Source organism: Gouania willdenowi, chromosome 19 (assembly GCF_900634775.1).
Source record: "Gouania willdenowi chromosome 19, fGouWil2.1, whole genome shotgun sequence".
Lineage (NCBI taxonomy): Eukaryota > Metazoa > Chordata > Actinopteri > Blenniiformes > Gobiesocidae > Gouania > Gouania willdenowi.
The window spans coordinates 9,912,835-9,923,758 of record NC_041062.1 but is presented as its reverse complement, the minus strand read 5'-3'; the positions used below and the strand labels follow the sequence as shown (position 1 = coordinate 9,923,758).

The 10,924-nt window shown below is 37.9% G+C and overlaps 1 protein-coding gene across 1 annotated transcript in view; it reads left to right on the top strand.

The window, feature by feature from the left end:
- The first annotated feature begins 2,222 nt into the window (after nucleotides 1-2,222).
- pdk2a (pyruvate dehydrogenase kinase 2a) overlaps nucleotides 2,223-10,924 on the top strand; it is an 8,815-nt gene continuing 113 nt past the window's right edge. The window contains exons 1-11 of the mRNA XM_028475706.1: nucleotides 2,223-2,432; nucleotides 3,695-3,836; nucleotides 6,319-6,390; nucleotides 6,463-6,647; nucleotides 6,755-6,844; nucleotides 7,766-7,843; nucleotides 7,931-8,007; nucleotides 8,124-8,222; nucleotides 9,574-9,684; nucleotides 10,192-10,305; nucleotides 10,376-10,924. The exon at nucleotides 10,376-10,924 is cut by the window's right edge and continues 113 nt beyond it. Of these exons, the coding sequence (XP_028331507.1) occupies nucleotides 2,315-2,432; nucleotides 3,695-3,836; nucleotides 6,319-6,390; nucleotides 6,463-6,647; nucleotides 6,755-6,844; nucleotides 7,766-7,843; nucleotides 7,931-8,007; nucleotides 8,124-8,222; nucleotides 9,574-9,684; nucleotides 10,192-10,305; nucleotides 10,376-10,519 (1,230 nt within the window). The 5' untranslated portion in view covers nucleotides 2,223-2,314 and the 3' untranslated portion in view covers nucleotides 10,520-10,924. The remainder of the gene's footprint in view (nucleotides 2,433-3,694; nucleotides 3,837-6,318; nucleotides 6,391-6,462; nucleotides 6,648-6,754; nucleotides 6,845-7,765; nucleotides 7,844-7,930; nucleotides 8,008-8,123; nucleotides 8,223-9,573; nucleotides 9,685-10,191; nucleotides 10,306-10,375) is intronic.

The window sequence follows — 10,924 nt, the reverse complement described above, 5'->3', positions numbered from 1 at the left end:
AGTTAAGACAAGTACAGATATGATGAATCCAATTAAGTTAAGTTAGGTCCAGTGAGGATTCGAGCTGTAAAGATATTCCAGACTGACACAGACTTTACACAGACTGCAACAGACTATACATAGACTGACCAGTGTGTTATATTGTGTTTTTGTTTTTACTCACCAACACTGACCACATTACATCAGTCAGTACTAACCACTAACAGCCATCAGAGGGGGGCTGATCCTGTTAGAATTTTGTGTGAACTTTAGAACAGGGCAATGTGCAGTGTGTCAGTACAGTGAGGCTGAATGCACTGACACAGACGCTTATATCACCCAGGTTGGAGCAGGACACAATGTTCTCTGATTGGGCGTCAACGGGGATCACTGACGTGTATCAGCGCAGCTGCAGAGAGGAAAGAATCAACAACATAAATACCTACATGTTATATATTAACCTCCACCAAGGAATTTTTGTTTCAGCCAGCCAGCATTATTATATTTACTTATTTATCTCTGAGCAGTATAACCATAAAACGTGCTGGCTTTATCATCATTATTATTATTTTTACTATTATTATTGTGTGTGTTAGTTAACCAACAAAGGTCCCACCATTAAAAAGAAAACAGTATATATTTTGTAATTAAGGTTTATTAAAAATATCCAAATGGTTGCTAGTAAAAATGCAAAAAAACAAACAAAAAAAATAAATCCAAAATAATAAAAAAATATATATAATTACCATGTAGTTATTATTGTTATTATTTCATATATATGTTAATCAGCTTTAATTTTGTTAATCCAGTTTAAAGTAAGAAGAAAATCATTACTAATTATTTTTTTATTTAGTAAATCCAGTTTGATGTTGTTTTTATAGAATCAAATGGACATATAATGTCTTCAATGTAAAACAAAAAAATGGTCTCAATAATTGTATTTTATTTTTTATATATATATATATTTAAAAGAATAAAAAATAAAAGAGCTAACTGAGATTTTAACTGTACTGTTTTAATAACAATTGGTTTCTATGGTTTTTATGTGTTTATAAAGGTTTTGTGTGGTTTTAAAGTGTAAAAAAAAATGTTTTATGTGGTTTTGAAGTGTAAAACTATGTGTATGTGTTTTGTGTGTCAGTGGTGCAGCTCAGAGCAGTATATATATAGAGAGAGAGCCAACGTACATCTTTTCAGAGAAAAAAATCCCAAGGCACATCAACAACCCAAAATGTAAAAAAAAAAAAACAAAATAAAAAAATAAAACTTTGTAGCCAATATTCACAATACACATTCATTCTAATAAAAGTGTCTTGAATAGGAATCAAATAAACAAAAAGATTCTTATGTTGTTTCATATTTCTACTTGCAATTAACAATCTGCACAAGTGTTTTTAAAAGGAATGAAATGAACAACAGCAACAAAAAAATGTATTATGATATTTAATATTTATTGTGCCAGCAGAAGATGGATAGATGGATATACCGGTATTTATTGTTTCTAATAAAAGTGTAATTAACGATATGTAGTGATTCTTATCCAACAGTCTTGAATACAAATATAAAACAAAACATTAAAAATGATTAGAACTACAATTAAACATTATTCTGTTAAATATAGTTTTGTGTTATACAATGTATTTTTTTTTACATTATATTACGCAGTTTTATATTGTATTTATGTAATTTATTATTATTAATAATAAATACATTTAAAACAAAATTTTATCATTCAATTTTGTTATGCGTTATACGTTGTATTCATGTATATATAGTGTTATGAAGGGCAGGGTTTCATACAAATTGTAAACAGAAAGATTTAATTCAATGTATTTGCAATGGATTTAATGTTGGCCCTAGCTACATCAAAAAAGCAGGTAAACTAGCTTTTTACACTAATCTTTAAAACGAATTTACGTTAGGAAAAAAAACTATTTATGGAACTACATGAATATATATTGTATATACACATACATATGACGGTGCACTGTATAAATATTGTAAATCAATGCAGTTGTTGGTGAGAAATTACCGAAAAGTTAAGTTACGTCAATAGATTCGAATTGCCCGCCAATAACAACATAAGTCAACATGTACATAAATCGTCTTTAAACGTCTCTGGTGCAGCTGTCTGCAGGTGTTGCATCATAACTCACTAGCCCCGCCCTTATCAACGCCCATTGGTCCATCCGTGGAGTAAATAGAAAATCCCGTGTTCCCATTGGTTGACGCTGGACGGCCTCCTCCCTGCGCTGTTACCCTGTTCGTAAACAGCTCCGTGTGAGACGCACAGAAAGGACAGAAAGCTTCTCCTCGTCCTCACTGAGCCGCAAACATGAAGTTTGTCCGTTTCATCATGAAGAACGCGGCCCTGGCCAGCGCTCCCAAACACATCGAACACTTCTCCAAGTTCAGCCCGTCTCCGCTGTCCATGAAGCAGTTTTTGGACTTCGGTGAGTGGCTTTTAATTATGTAACATCAGCTCGTGTAAACACATAGGAACGTTACACAGGTGGTGGTAAACACGTGAGAGCTCTTCTTCTCTTTAAAAAGCATCAATTCATCCTAATATTTACAGTTTATCTTTATTATGCTGAGTCAGAAGAATGCACTGCACGTATGCATCTACGTCACCAAGTGCAGCCTATTGTTCACACCTATTAATATTTGTATAATATAGGCCTGGGCGATATGAACCAAAACTCATACCTTGATCATTTATGTCAAAATGTCAATATACGATATAGATCTCCATCATTTTAGTTCAAATAAAGACTTTTCTCGATTAAATTTGCTGATGCAAAATGCAAAACACAGACATTTTATGAACAAACAGTTGGACATTATGTGCCACTTTTGGCTTTTTCTCCTTTAAGACAGTGGTTCCCCAAACAGGGGTACGTGTACCCCTAGGGTTACACAGGAAGATTTATCCAAATAATCAGAAAATGTTTCAAATTCACCTCAAACTAACAGCACTATAGCTAAATAAAATAATGTAGTTTATTGAAACATGATATATTTTATGTAGAGGCCATTGTATCACACTTCTGACAATAGTAGACAATAATTAGCTACAGTGTACAAATGAGACTGTGTTTACTTACTACTTAAGTAAACACATAAAAGTAGTAATTTAACTAAATCAGTTTACACTCAGTGTTTTGAATTTGTAGATTAAGCCTTAGGGAACCACTGCTTGAGACACATTTATAGGGGTTTAGGAGAGCTCACTGTTCCACAAAAGAAAAAAACGCATGTGAAATGATGGAATTATGGTACTTGTGATATGAATAGGGGGTACAAATGATTTAACAAAAATGCAAAGTGGAAACCACTGCTCTAAGGGACAGCACGTGTGAGTGAATTCTATAGTGTGGCTTGTTTAGATGAAGGTCTTAGGACGCACTCACTGAACGTCTAACTGAGCTTTTTATGCTGTTCAGATAAGTGGCGAATGCAGCGACTCCTAAAACGTGTATTTTAATGCAAAATAAGATATAAAAATATTTCTATCTATATAGACAAATATTGTAATTTTCTATAATGCCAAAACAGAAAACTTGATATATCGCCCAGCCCTAATTGAATATAATATAATATTTATTCTTATGTGTCCGCTGGCTTCCCTCAGTGATTGATTAGTCGTGAGTAACCGATCAGACCCATTGGTCAGGGTCAGTGTGTTGACGTGTTCCTCCTGTCGTTCCATCAGGTTCCATCAACGCCTGTGAGAAAACCTCCTTCGTCTTCCTCAGGCAGGAGTTGCCGGTGCGACTCTCCAACATCATGAAAGAAATCAACCTCCTGCCGCATAAACTGCTCAGCACGCCTTCAGTGCAGACGGTGCAGGGCTGGTGAGTCCAACCTGAGGTCTGCGGGCCTTGTCCCACCCGTGATCACATTTTGTTTACAATTTGTTTACCAAGCTGAGACCCGAGAAGGTCGTAAGTGCAGAGTGAAGTAAAAACTGTCACTAGTTAGCATCATATGCTAATAGCGGGGGCGGGGAAAGTAAATCCAGGCTTGTCATTGGCTTTCGAAAGTATTCAAACCAATGTGAGAGTTGGATTTGGTTCTAATCCCTCAAACTTCATTAACATTAACTCTACTAGTACTACTACTGAGATATACTAGTACATCATTTTGTGTCACTAGTAATGCTTTGGATTTTTACTTGTAACGTATTTTAAGTCTATCACTATTGCTTTTTGTAGTAATTTTATGCATTTTTGTTGTCACTTCATGTCCTTTCAGTGTTTTTTGTGTTGTCATGTTGTCATTTTTTGTGTTGTTGGAGTCATTTTGAGCATTATCCCTGTTGGTTTGAACAAAACAAAAACTGTTTTGTAGGTTTTTGTTGCTGTCACCTTTTGTTGTTTACTTTTCTTTTTTTTGTTTACTGGTACAGGACACTTAAATCATCTCAGTGGAATGTTTTTAGTCTACTAGTAGTACTAATAAACTTAATGTAAATGGTGTAGGAGGGACTACAAAGGCCAATGGCAAGCCTAGATTTATTTTCCCTGCCCTCTTATTAGCATATGACACTAACGAGTGATACTTTTTACTTCACTAGTAAAGTCTGCTCGTGCACTAGTAGAGATTAATAATGGTTGATATCACTAATATCACATTTATGATCAAACATCTTCCATAAACCACAACAGAAGCGAGTGCATGTCTGATAAGATGCGTAATAAGGAGTATTTACTGCATCTTTACATCCAGGAATAAAAACACAAAGCAAGAGGCTCGTGTGCAGTGACCTAATCATGTTTTAATTCTAAGGAGGATGTTGTAATATAATCAGTGACATCAGTTCTGTTATTCACTGTTATTCAGAGTAAAGGTCAGATTGAATGTTCCAGTCACACAAACACACTCTGACACACTTGTACACTCTCCAGTCTGCACGGAGCAAACTGGGAGGGGAGGGGCGGGCTGTGCTGTGAACTTTGTCCCAGTTTCTCCTCTGACAGTACATCATGGGATCTTTGTTTACAGCCCCGACACTTTATACCTCTGTTTGTCCTGTTTCACACACTGTTTTTAAAGAGTGTGTTTAATGCTTTGTAATGTTGTAAACAAAAGTCATGCTTTGCAAACTGCAAACCATCGAATAGAAAATGAACGCCCTTAAAAAATAAGGCAAGACAGCAAATGTATTTGTATAGTCCGTGCATTTCATACACTATCATGTAGGAATTGTGTACAAAAAGTAGTAAAAAGGGTTCAAAGTGTCAATGTTGGCAGACATGTAGGAACAATTAGTTTAAACTGGTAAGTAATGGGCATGACAAATGAACATAGTTAAACTGGCAAAAATAAGTATGAAATATGGTGAAACGGGGATAAAAGGGACAATAATGGGTCAACATATGTGACATTAGGTGGAAAAGTGGTGGAAAGGGTTTAAAAGTGCTGGAAATGTCTTGAAAGTGGAAAAAATGTGGAGAAAAGGCATTGAAATGTGATGGAGAAGTGTCAGAAATGGGAGTAATGGAGCAAAAACACATTAAAAGGAGTAAAAATATGGCAAGTTTGGTATAGTTGCAGACAATTAAAAATAAATCCTGAATGAAATAACAGTACAAATGAAGAAGAAGCCTATTCATTTAAATTCTGGCTCTACAGTAAACTATGCAAAACTGCATAATAGTTCCTTTTTTTTAAAAAAAAAAAGTGCAACTGAAAATGTATTTTGTGCCTTAACAACTGGACTTTAAAACAAATCCCATATCAAAGAAATAATATGAATAAACAATAATTTTGTCTTGGGGAAGCCAAAATGCTTCCACACTTCTGATTTAAAACACGGTGGTGCGTCCTGAATTTCAAATTCTAAATGGATAGCGTCCTTTTCGTTAAAAAAAGAAAAAAATTTATGAAGTATAAATAATAAATAAAGTACTGCAATTTCAATTTCAGAGTATTGATGTGAACCGTGACACCTTTGAATTGATTTTTAACTGCCTCATGATTAATCTTTACATCCCTAGCTAAAATTGTTCAGAAAATATTCTTAGTTTCTTGAAGGTATCTGGTGACCAAGAACATAGCCCTGAGGAACCCCACAGGACATTGTTTATCAGTCACATTCAAAGTTTACAACACAACTTCACTCCTCCAAGTAGGATTTAAACCATTGCAGTACTTTAACATTTAGTCCAACGTACGTTTACAATCTGTGACACAAAATGTTCTGGTTCACAGACTCAGATGCAGCACTTAGATCAATAGAAAAAGAACAGAACCATTGTTGAACCAGCGCCCCCTTCAGAGCACAGTCATGAACTCCAGTCTGAGCTTAAAGTGAGCTGAGATGTTATTTTTCAGGTACATTCAGAGTTTGTTGGAGATCCTTGAGTTCCTGGACCAGAATCCTGACGACCACCGAGTCCTCGGAGAGTGAGTTTCCCATATTTTGTTTCACTCTACAGCTTCACACGATGACCCCTGACCTCTGTGGTCTGTGTGCAGGTTCGTGGATGCTCTGGTGACCATCAGAAACAGACACAATGACGTGGTTCCCACCATGGCTGAAGGCATCATCCAGTACAAAGAGGCATTCCCTCAGGATGTCAGCACCAACCAGAACATCCAGTATTTCCTGGACCGCTTCTACATGAGCCGCATCTCCATACGCATGCTCATCAACCAGCACAGTGAGCACACGTTAGCACGTTAGCATGTTAGCATCTTGTTGTTTAAACAATGGGTAATAACGATGGTTAATGATGGTTAATAACAATGGTTTCTCGTTGCGTTTCAGCTCTGATCTTTGACGGAACCACAAACCCAGTTCACCCCAACACCATCGGGGGCATCGACCCCCACTGTCAGGTGGCCGACGTGATTCAGGGTGAGCGACGCATGGGATTGGTTCTGATGTCGTAGTCGCTTAGGGTTTCCGACGGGGTTTCAGGGTCGGGGTCAATTATAATTGTAATTGTGTAATTCAGTGGTTCTCAACTGGTCTGACTTTGGGACCCACGTTCCACATACAGAGAAGCTGTTACAAGCTAGCAAGCTTGTCAAGCAAAATTTTCAACAACTCAAATGTAATTAATGAAAACATGTTGTTGTTTGAACCTGACATATAGTGCAAGATATCCCAATGTACCAGTACACAAAAATCATGTTAATGATAAAAAAAGGTTGTAATCCTAGTGGTAAAGCTAGTGGGACACAACAATGTACACACAACACTGAATCTTAACCTAATGGAACTTCAGTAAACATTTTATAACTCAGTGCTTCAGTTGTAGCCATTTTATCCACAAACAAAATACATTATCAAGGTATAATTTAAGTTTACAGAATTAACTAAAACTTAATTTTAACTGCTAACTGCCTTATCAGTAGGTAAATGCAGATCTGAGTTTGGACGAATTAATGGGAGAATTGGGTCATGGTCATTATATGTGAAAGGTTGGAGTTTATTTGCATTACAAGACATTGTCGCCAAATACTGGTTAAGAGTGTGAATATACAGAATTCTGAGTCCTTTCACATTAAAATACAGTCATTTCTTTACTCTTTTATTCTCCTGTCAAAGGCCTGTGACCCACTAGAGACGTCACCAGTTGAGAATCACTGGTGTAATTGATAATGAATTACAATTATGATGTAAATAATGTTTTTATTTTAATTGGAAATATATGTTGCTGTTATAATCATAATTGAGTTGTAATTGAACATGGATAATTGAAGACGTAATTGTAATTGACCCCAACCCTGTGGCGGTTTGTTTCCTTTGTTTTTCTTTTTTTTCTTTGTTCAGATGCTTTCCACAGCGCCAAAAGTCTGTGTGACCACAACTACCAGTGCTCGCCACGCCTGCTCTTGCATGAGATCAACAGTAGGTTCTCCTCAATTATCATCAAATACCAACTAATACATCCAGTTTTCATCATTAAATCATTTTTATTCTGTGTGTCCTGTGCAGACAAGAAGAGCAAGCAGCCGATCAGCATCGTCTACGTGCCCTCCCACCTTTACCACATGCTCTTTGAGCTCTTCAAGGTAGGACGGCCGCTAACCTCGAGCTAATCACGAGCTAACAGGCCGCTAACCGCTAGCTACCTGTCAGTCGTGTGAAACTAGAGGCTTTAAACCAATTGTCTTCTGTTCTCTGGTAGAACGCGATGAGAGCGACAATCGAGACTCACGTTGATAAGAGCTCCCTCCCTCCTGTGGAGGTGCTGGTTTCTCTGGGAGGAGAGGACATGTCCATCAGGGTGAGCACCATCACATGCACACGACCTGTTACTACTACATGTTACTGTTTTCAGGAATATGGAACCATCCAGCTGTTAGCTACTCGTGCTTAAGCTAACATTAGCCCACCCGTTTTACAGTGAAAAATAATGGAGGAAATATTGTTCCTAAAATATGTGTGTGATGATATAATCAGTGTGAGATTGTACTTTCAGATTGGTTTTATTTAAGAAAATAATAAAATTAATATTTAAAATAATAATTACAGCTGCTGCACAGCAATGGTCTGGGCCAGGTCATATTAGCCACAATTAGCACTTGTGAGCAACAAAGTGTACGAAGAAGAAAAAGTATCGTTCTAATGTGAAATTTACATCATTTCAGGCTTCAACTCACAAGTCTCAAGTCATTGTAGGAATTCTGCAGCTGCAATGATTGGTCAATAAATCAATTATTTAAACTCATCATCAATGATCTATGATGGAACGTCTTTGACGTCATTGAGGGAATTAGCATTATCACAAGGAAACGTCACCTATAGCTTCATTAATTCACTAGTCACCTGTGTGCAGACAGCAGCTGTTAGCGTTTAAAGGCAGATTTCAAACAACTGTCAAAAATTAACTTATTAACACAAAGTAAAAAAGAAAAACACATGGAGATGTTGGTTATTTATTATTAACAATGATTTATAGGCTCCATCAGTGAAAAACTGATGTTTAATTTTTTTTTAACATGACAGAGAAATAGAAAGTGTTTAAAAGTTCAGTTTTTGAAATACAATTCTGATATTATCCAAACGACATCTACAACCACTCTAAAACCTTTAAAATGTATTTAGGAAAAATGGCAGGTATATTTACATCACTGTTTACAGACAAACATGTTGATGGACTGTAGGATCAATGATTGATCAATCATTGATCAATGTGTGTGGATGGTTTGTGGAGGACAGTCTGATGATGAGCTGGAACAAGTTTGGAGTCAGTTGAGAAAAATCTGTAGGAAGAGATAGATTTAATACGTTTTACAGTTTTTAATGAAGATAGTGTGATGAACTTCATCATTTACAGAAGGTTTAAATGTAGGAAAGTTTCTTCAGTGTTGATGTGACATTTTGGTGGAAGTTTGTTTGATTTATTGTGAATTTTTAAAATGTTGAACTTTAGAGGCTTGCTGTAGCTCCACCTTTAGGATGATTGGTCAGTTTTACAGCTGAGGTGATCTGGGATGGAACTGGAACTGTTTCCCACGATCACCTCAAATGTGTAGTATCTGAGGGTGAGATGTTGTGGGTGTGGCTCCTCCTCCCCTCCCGTTAGGAATGTATCCTCTGCGTCACCATGACAACAGCTCTCCTCCTCCCTGCAGGTGAGCGACAGAGGGGGCGGAGTCCCGTTCCGTAGGATGGAGAAGCTCTTCAGCTACTTGTACTCCACGGCACCGGCGCCGCAGATTGGAGAATACACACGGCCTCCTCTGGTAGGCCACGCCCACATTTGTACACAGTCTTGATTAGTCGATGAGTCGGCTGCTCATGTTTAATGCTTTGAGTTTTTAACAGTAAAGTATTTTAAGTCAACTAGAGCTACTTTTTGTGGTAATTTCAGTGTTTTTTGTGTTGTCATGTTGTCATTTTAAGTGTTATCCCTGTTGTTTTGTAAGTTTTGTTTCTGTCATTTTGTGTTTTTTTTGTAATATCATTTTGCTGTTGTTTAATGCTTTTTGTGCATTTTTTTTGTTGTTTTTGTGTCTGTTCAATTTCTAAAGCCAATGGCAAGCCTGATTTTTTTCCCCCGCCCCTTTATTAGCATATGATGCTAACTAGTGATACCTTTAGCTTTACTAGTAAGGTCTTTTCATGCACTATGGTTCATATCACTGAGATCACATTGATGATTAAACAGCTTTCTATATATGTACACACACACACACACACACACACACACACACGCATACTGACTGTGTGCTACGTCCTGTGCTCTTCAGGCTGGTTTTGGTTATGGTCTTCCTATTTCTCGTCTCTACGCTAAATATTTCCAAGGAGACCTGCAGCTCTACTCTATGGAGGGACATGGGACGGACGCCGTTATCTACCTGAAGGTAAGCCCCGCCCCCTACACACCTGTCCCCACACAGGATTAGAAATGATTAACATGTGTCCTGTGTCCAGGCTCTGTCCACTGACTCCATTGAGAGGCTTCCCGTCTACAATAAAACGGCTCTAAAGAACTACAGGATAATCCATGAGGCCGATGACTGGTGCATCCCCAGCAAGGAGCCGCTGGACCTCAGCAGCTTCAGGGTGGCGAAGTGAAGGGGGCGGGGCTAACCTGCACTAAACATGAGGTCAAAAGTGGGACCAGTCCTTCTTTATTTCGGCTGCTCGGTCCATAACGCTCAGACTTTAGGGAACAACACAGAGCTTTTCCCACGCTGTGCATTCATCCGTGCATCCATCAGCACCCGTCATGGACCGGGCTCATCCATCCAGTGCCCGTCATGGACCAGGCTCGCAGGAGGACCTTCGCCCTCTCCTTTGATCCACATACTTGAACACGTTTCAAAAGTGTCCTGTCGTCCGTACGGATGATATCACATGTACAGTATAGCATGTGTAGTGTGTGTGTGTGTGTGTGAACTCGGACCACGCCGTGCACTCACCTGATTTCTGCTGAATCCACGCACACACGCAGCGTCTCCTCAACGCTGCCCCCTCGTG